Source organism: Rhea pennata, chromosome 24, assembly GCF_028389875.1.
Source record: "Rhea pennata isolate bPtePen1 chromosome 24, bPtePen1.pri, whole genome shotgun sequence".
Lineage (NCBI taxonomy): Eukaryota > Metazoa > Chordata > Aves > Rheiformes > Rheidae > Rhea > Rhea pennata.
This window is the reverse complement of record NC_084686.1, coordinates 3,539,136-3,547,084: the sequence shown is the minus strand read 5'-3', so window position 1 is coordinate 3,547,084 and position 7,949 is coordinate 3,539,136. Positions and strand designations below refer to the sequence as shown.

Sequence of the window (7,949 nt, the reverse complement as noted above, 5' to 3'; positions counted from 1 at the left end):
GCAGGCATGTGGAGACAGACCCGCACATCTTAGTCCCCAGTCTGCACCTTTACAAGTGCTGACTTCGGCTCATTTCTACAGTTGTGAGCACCCCCACTTAAGGCAACATTAAATAATGCTAAAACACACTCTATTCCTATCAGGCTTTCCAATGGGGCAAGTCTTAGGCAACAACGTATAGTTTGTGAGTGAGAAGAGTGGTTCATGATGTGAACACACAGGACACCTTCTTCCTTTAGCAAATAGAGCAAAACAAAGGGAACTTTTTTACTCCTTGAGTTGCCTGAGGATTTACAAGAGGCCTGGGGAAAAAAGCTAAATGACAGTATAAAAAATTTATGGAAGATACACACCCTGTTCAGCCAGTCATCTTGAAAGCGTCTATTAGTAAACACCTCACAACAGTCTTGCAAAGAAGAATAGTTTCTCTGTCTGTTAAAATAATGCTAAGATCTCTAAAAAGCAATAATGGTCAAAGCTGTATGAGAAGTTGTTGGCTCAGCCTCCAAAAACACCTAATGCCCCAAACTTGGTTTGCTTACACTGGCAATGCTGACTCACGCAGTGATACACATACAACTTAAGCAAGAACAGCATCAAAAGAGGGAAACTCAATTTCTCATTATTATTTAAGAATATTTATTTTATAAAACATAATACAAAGCATCTACACCATTCACTGGTGGAACATTAGTGGCTATTACACAGTAATTCAAACACAAATTAGTATTTCACACTAGTTCTGCAGTTACTTTTACAACTTGCCCTAGTCACCATAGACTAGCCTGAGGACAGAGGCCCCACACCATCTGCTCCACTCAGCTTTAAAGTTTTGCTTCCTATCCTTGGGTTTCTGTACTGGATACCACTATTCAGACTATAAAGCCCTGCTCTGAGACATTGTTGCTACCTCCACCTCACAGAGCCACTCTTAATTGCTCTTTCATTTTCTGGTGCATTTGTTTAGCATCTGAAACCTCAACATTGATCACAGAGCTCTGCTTCTCCCAACCAAGTTCCCCCCAGTTCCAAGAAAGGGGTCCTTCTTCTCAACACCTACTTGGGCAGGCTCCACATAGAAGGGTGGTAACTACACATTTAGCTGCACACTAACCTCGCCAGAAATCAGAGTCCAAACCATCAGGACTTCTCAGGAAACCCTTCTTGATGGGCAAGTCAACAACTGCACTGAGAAATGAACAGGCTCCGCTTTCTGCTACATGTCCTCAGGACTTGCTGCTGAAAGCTCTCCCTGAAACCATCTCACTCCTTATTCCTTGGTCAGGCTGGCTGCTGAAGCTCTACATGCTCTAGATTTACTGCAGAGCTTACTTGAGAAAACCCACCAGACCTCCTTTAACTCAAGAGTCTTCTGAACACAAGGCGACAGCACTGACCCTTACATATATGTCTAGCTTGCTCTTTTGACTCCTGCCTCTTAAAGCACTACTGCAAAGCCTCTTGGACTTATGCTTTTGTGAGGCAAACCAGATGCTGGCAAGTGCCATGTTCAGGTTAGAAAGTACTGATTATTACAGGTCATAGTGAGAAGCGCTTCACTCAAAGCAAGAGCGTTTTACTTTTATACAGCACAGCTTGACAGAGACTACCAAGCATTTGTCAAAGATGGCTTAGTGTTAACAAATGAAAACATCCCACGAGGTAGGGATGTTAATAAGGTGGGTAAGCTGAGGCAAAAAAGGTTCCTTGACACACCCTACATCAGCAGCAGAGCTGAGAAAGAAGTAGCAAGTCCCATCTAGCCCTTCTCTCCCCTCAAGGCTCAACAGCTATATCACTACACTGTGCTAAATGAGTCAAGTTTCCTTTTAAGGATCAGCTCACTGCCAGTTGGCTCTACTTGTCCGAAGCCCTTTGGGCTCTTCAGATCTTTGGTTGCAACAGGCAAGGCTCAGAACGTAACTGCAATCTGAGCTGCACTGCAACTCGGGTGCTGAGGCTCAGAATTAATGATCATAATAACAGCAACAGTAAAGCAACAGTGCTTAAGAACATACAGTGAAATAAACAACAGCAGTTGTAAACTAGGGGACAATTTTTCCCTGCTAAGGGGACCAGATAAGTAATACTTAACTGTTCTTCTGTTCTCTCAAGTAGGTTCACTTCTCTACACTTCTTTACTCACCAGGCTGATAAATAATTCTCTCTTATCCCATAAAATTTCACTTTTATCCAGTTGGAGGCAGGGTGGGAGGTGGAAAGGGTCAAGTCATCAAATCAGATGCAAGAGAGGCAAGATTAGGTCTCTGGCTTGAACAGGGTGGAGGAAGGACCTGAAGGAGTGTAGCCCTTTCACCCTAACCATCATGTTTTTAAGATTTGCATGTTGGCCACTTTTCAACCAGAAATCTCAACCTGGATTTGAGGAAACATTCTTGTTAAAACTGGTATCTATTATTTTGAGGAAAACCAACAATGTTCGTTTCAAACGAGCTGTTTTTTCCAATCATTTTGCCCACAGAGATCTCAGATTTTACCTACAGTCATCCACTATTCCCAGGAAACCCTGGTGCAGACCTTGGATTCAGATACACTGATCTGAATCTGGAATGATGCTTTCAAGAGAACAAAAACACATGGCCTTTACTACAAATCAGATTCTGGTTCCTGTTCCCTTTACGCTGCCAAAAACGGCAAGTACAGATTTTTTTTTGCGTATTGCTGCAGTAAAACATTCTGCATTTAGTATTCTTATTTTTAAAAGCAACTTGTATCTTGGGAAAGGTATTTTTCTGACAGTCTCCAGACAAACCTTTTGGTCACAAGCTTGCTCCACGCTATGCCTGCATTTGGCCCGATAAATACGGTAGAGGGAAATTCAGCATTCTGCAGGCAAATCAGTGCTTGGCCCATATTTGAGGCCTATCAGCCACAGAACCACTTACTGGCAAGTCCTGATAATGAGACTGGCAAGTTCTTATAATGGGTAGTGCTGGTGCCTCAGGGAACTAAGGGTAGTATTTGGAGGGGGTGGATAATGTTTTAATAGTCATGGATGAAGAAAAGGGAAGAAGTCACAGAAGTGCTTCACGTCAAAGGCTGTGTCTTTGGGTGTATTTACAAAGCACCTAGTCCTGCAAGGTGCCAATGTTGATTAGAGCTTCTGGCGCTACCAAAAAATAAGTTATCAATAAGTTAATAAATAAGTTATTAAAAGCAATTAGAAAGGGTAGGGAACAAAGGCCTACCTAAAATACTGTCCTTTCTAAAGGCATATTCTAGCTCAACCACCAAAATTATTTCTCCCAAAGGAAACACAGGGATAATGAACAAAGTGCAGATAACGACCATCACTTTGCATTAATATAGCACCTCTCAAGTAAACATCTGAAAGTGCATAACAGAGATGGATCAGCTCCATCACCCCCAATTCACATATGGGGAAATTAGGCACAGAGTTAGCGAGTTAAGTGACTTGCCCAAGGTCACATAACAAATTGGTGGTAGAGCCAGGAGTCCCAACTCCTACTTCTGCCCAACTCACATGAAACACTAGAACATGTTTCCTCCTAAGAGCATAAACAGAGTCACTCTAGCTGTCTACGCTGCACTGAACACTGAACATCAAGACTTGGTGTTATTTTCTCATCTCTTCCAAGACTGTACCAGTGCTGAAGGAGTTAGCTACTAGCTGCTATTTACACCTGCACTGCTAACCTAGGTATGTTTAATCTGTAAAATTAGCCCTTCTTTCACTAATATCATTTAGTTTATGCTTATATACACACTGAGCCAATCTGTGCCAGGCCAAACACTGCAGATTCAATGAATCCGTGGCATAGCTCCATGGATTTCAGTGGAGTTATGCCAGAGATAAATTTGGCTCCAGAATGCTAACGTGCATTGGCTCCTTTCCCAACAGTGGCATTTCAGGCACGATCCCCTTCTTGCCAGATTATGAACTCGAGGAAGACTGTGCTTAGCATCCAGTCATTGATTTTTCAGATGTCCATTAGTTTTCAAGAATAACTCCTCACTCCTCTGACTCCTCCAAGCGTGGTACTTCTTCATGCTCTTCCTCCTAGCGAATCGACAGATGCTGACCATGAAAACCCAGGAGACAGCATACATGATCACACCACCCAACTTAATGTACCACCTGGGTTTGGGAGAGGCAAGCTCACAGTACATCAGCCAGGCCCCCACTCCAATCCGCACCCCAGTGAAGAGAACCACAAAGAAGAAATCCACAAGGTCACCTGTGAGGCTGTGGTAACACCCCATCTCCCTCAGGAACCATCGGGCCTGCAACAGCGGGTTAGTGATCTCACTGCCAAAGATGACGGCGTTGACCTCAGCAGCTGATTCCCCAAGTGCCAATGATGCTGTGATGCCCAAGATGCTCACCAGATGGTGAGCCAGCATCAGGGCACCCTCCGTCTGGAAGTAGACACACCAACAAAGGTCGAAGATGAAGTAGCCCAAGCTAAGGCACAGCACATGCACCTGAAGAGTTGTGTTTGGTGATCCTGAAACAGAAAGACACCAGCCAGAGCTTTACAGCACAGAGGCAACAAGCGGGCAGGATCTCAGACAGCAAAAGAGTATTCACCTCCAGCATTGACAGGCTGATACTATCTTGTACTGATCACAGCTCAACTGGAGTAGTCAGAGAAGTTACAATATTGCATTTGTTAATTTAACCGCTGCACACACACAATGCCCACACAACATGATGACACACTTTGTCGGATTGCAGTTGGGGAGAGTCATTACACTAGCAAAACACAGTACCAGTTTCTTCATTTCTCTAATACTTTCCATCACAAAGAATCCCACGAACCACTACATTCAATGTTTCTCAGGTGGGTGGGCTACCAGGGCAGTATGAAAATCTCACTTTGTGCCATCAGATCACTCACTGGGGACTTGAGACCACAAGTTTCATCACATACCTGCGTGAGTTAAAGGCCAGGGACCATCAATAAAGCCAATGTAAGCAGAGAGGCAGGTAGCAAGGATGCCATGGGTCAGGGTGACCAGCCTGCAGCTCCATTCATAATTCCGGTGCTTGTAGCGATGGCAGAACCAAGCGTAGAGAGACAGCCAGGCAGTCAGGCTGCAGGCTACCCGCAGAGGCAGAGGGAACAGCATCCTGACACAGGAATGGAAGGAAGAAATGGAACAGAAAGTCTAGGCATTTGAGAATGTTAGTGAAACCCAGTAGAGCATTTCACCAGTAACCACCCCAGCACAGAGTGGACAGTGCTATTTCCTGATGGTGTTGCTTGCTCCTGACATTTTTATTCAAAGGCACCCATTATTGTTACCTGGGAGCTGATGACAAACTCCTTCCAGAGGCTCACAATCTCTTCTCCAGTCTCTTAGATATTAAGTCAATCCAAGCAAAGATTTTACAATACAAATCTTAATTGCCATGCAGCTCTTTGAATCCAAATCACTTCTAAAAGGACAGCCAATATCAGCAGTTTCCCATGGGGACACTGTGGCACAAGGCAGTGATGTGACTATCTGAGGTCATGTAATGACTCAGCGGAAGAGCTTACGGTTGCTTCCTGATTCCCCTTTTGTCACCTATAACAGGATAAATGGTGCTGGAAACTAAAATTCCTCTGAGGAATGGCCTACACCAAAAAAGTATATCCTTGAGAATTAGGCCAACATTCAATAGCAGTCGCTAGAACGCAGACCTCACCAGTATCATCCCTGCTATAGGAAGACATATTGAAAGTAATGATGTGTAAGACAATGGATTTTTAGGCTGGCTGAACAGAAAACAGACCAGGACGTGGGACTTGCACCCCTGAGGACCTTTCCTCATGCAGAGATGCAGAGAGCTGTGAGGAGATGTCAGTGCTCATTTGCACTGCCTAACGGACAGGCTGATGAGCTTCACAACTACCAAGAAGGCTTTGATCCAGAGCTATTCCCGCGCCTTCATTTTTCTTCTCTGCCCACACATCCTGCATTTTAATGGTCTGCCTGTGTTATCCCACCTGCTCATCCTGCCGTGCTGTTTCCCAGATTGGTTCCTCCTCTCCCCAAAAAACTCCCACCATTCTCTTGCTGCTAATTCATCTTCCCAGTACTGCAACACCATTTGCAAACAAGTGACAAGAAACACAAAAGCATTGCTACCTCCTCCTGCTACTGAATTTTAACCTTCAAGCACTAACTCACTTACAGGGCAGCTTGGAAAAAAGTCTGCTAGAAAATCCCTTTGTCCTCGCAGGGAAAACTTCTAGTGGTGGCAAAAAGTAGTTCAAGCTGCTGCTTTAGCATGTGGGGACAAAAACTTAGGTTAGAACAAAATGTTTCCCAGCAAATGGTGATGGAATAAAGAGCAGCCAAGCGCTTATCCAGCCAGTCCTACCCTTCTCCTACCCTTTGCTGCATTCCCAGAGTGCCTCTTGGCCTTCCTCACAGCTAGGTGCTACATGAACTCCCTCCTTGGCTGTTTGCACTCAAAAGGATGTATAAAAAGCAACCAGCAGAGGGAGAAGAGTAAGATAAGGCAAAAAATCAAGCCAGCGGGTACAGGCACAAGACTCCTGTTTAACTCTCTTCACTGCAGACTTTACCAAGACTTCCAAATCTTTTTGATGCAAAAGGATTAGTAGCTATGCCCATGAATACTTTTTTATGCAGAGCATGGCATAAAGGGGATGAACAAGACCACGTCTCAAGGCCTTTGCAACCTCACTCTGACAAGCTGCCAGGATGAATCTGGTGCTACTTTGCAGGTGAAGCTAAAAAATGGCAGTCACTAACACTGCTCAAGGCAAATGCCTTCTAACACTTCCAGCCTGTCCGTCTGTCCATCAGCCTGACAGTCATTCCACGAACTCCTGCATGAAGTACACAGGCTGCACCTGCCATTACATGCTGAATGGCAGAAAATGTTTTTAGCAGTAGGAAAATTTCTTGTATACATCCTCCCCTATTGTGCAATACAGAATATTTCAAATATGCAAAAGAATTGGATATGCTACCAGAATAAAATTACAATGCATTAAGTATCTGAGGAATACATTGCTTTAGTCACTACTCCCTCAAATATATAATGTTATACCTACAACTTAACCATATTTATAATACCTCTCTATAAGATATGTCTCGTTATTCCTAAGCATTCAGGCAAGTGCATCGAAAGAAGCTGAGTCACACTCTGAGGTGCACAGGCTTTCAGCTGTATAATATCAGAAGTGCCACTGGTCCTGCTGGTATCTGCTGACCACCTCACCAGATTCATGCCCGGGGCTGGGGAGCACCAACAGGGCTACGTGTGATGAAGAGTCAGAGTTGCAATTCCCAACCTTCCTGCTTGTCCTGTTTCACAAGCACAGGCAGCTGCACAAACAAAACCATTATGCTATAATGGGCCTAGGGAACACGGGAGAGATGAAATAAGGATGAGATTAACTGTTCTGAACTGATGCTTCCATCGGCATCCCCGGTACTCAGGGCCCTGCCTCACGCAGCAGGGAGGTGGGTAAGGCAGAAGGAATTCAGATGAGATAGGAGGGACTCACGGCTGAAGATGCCTGGCAGAGGGATACCTGAGCACTACAAGAGCCGGAATTACCTTTGTAATATTTCAAAACGTTTTTCCCACCTATTCACACAAAAAAAATTCTCCATGGCCGTTGGAACATAATTCCATAGCAAAGCTTATCACTTGTTATTAATCTACACCGTAGACATTGCAGCAGTGAATATGCCCGCCCCTGTGCACTAGCGCGGCTGCTATCCCTCCGAACCCGCAGCAGTTACGTGATCATCCGCATTTCCAGGGACGGCGGGGTCACGAACGAGCGCGGGCCCTAGAGCAACTGCGCGCCTCTAAGGACCGAATCCGAACAGCCCGGTCCTCCCTGAAAGCGCTTAAAAACCAGATGCGCAGCCCCAGGGAAGGGCTGCGGTTTCCCGACCGGGGAGGGGGGGGGGGGAAGGCCAGGGAGTCTAAA

General features: G+C 45.0%; 1 protein-coding gene across 1 annotated transcript; it reads right to left on the bottom strand.

The window, feature by feature from the left end:
* Nucleotides 1-615: 615 nt before the first annotated feature.
* On the bottom strand, nt 616-5,404 carry LOC134150639 (TLC domain-containing protein 5-like). The gene is made up of 2 exons (XM_062594701.1): nt 4,917-5,404; nt 616-4,490 (listed from the first exon to the last, which is right to left on the bottom strand). The coding sequence occupies exons 1-2, from the start codon at nt 5,113-5,115 to the stop codon at nt 3,952-3,954; spliced, it is 738 nt and encodes a 245-aa protein (XP_062450685.1). The 5' UTR covers nt 5,116-5,404; the 3' UTR covers nt 616-3,951.
* Nucleotides 5,405-7,949: the final 2,545 nt, after the last annotated feature.

Coding starts and splice junctions, on each gene's coding strand:
- LOC134150639 (XM_062594701.1), bottom strand. CDS start 5,115: ATGCTGTTCCCTCTGCCTCTGCGGGTAGCCTGCAGCCTGACTGCCTGG. Junction 4,491..4,916: donor CTGGCCTTTAACTCACGCAG/GTATGTGATGAA, acceptor TTTCTGTTTCAG/GATCACCAAACACAACTCTT.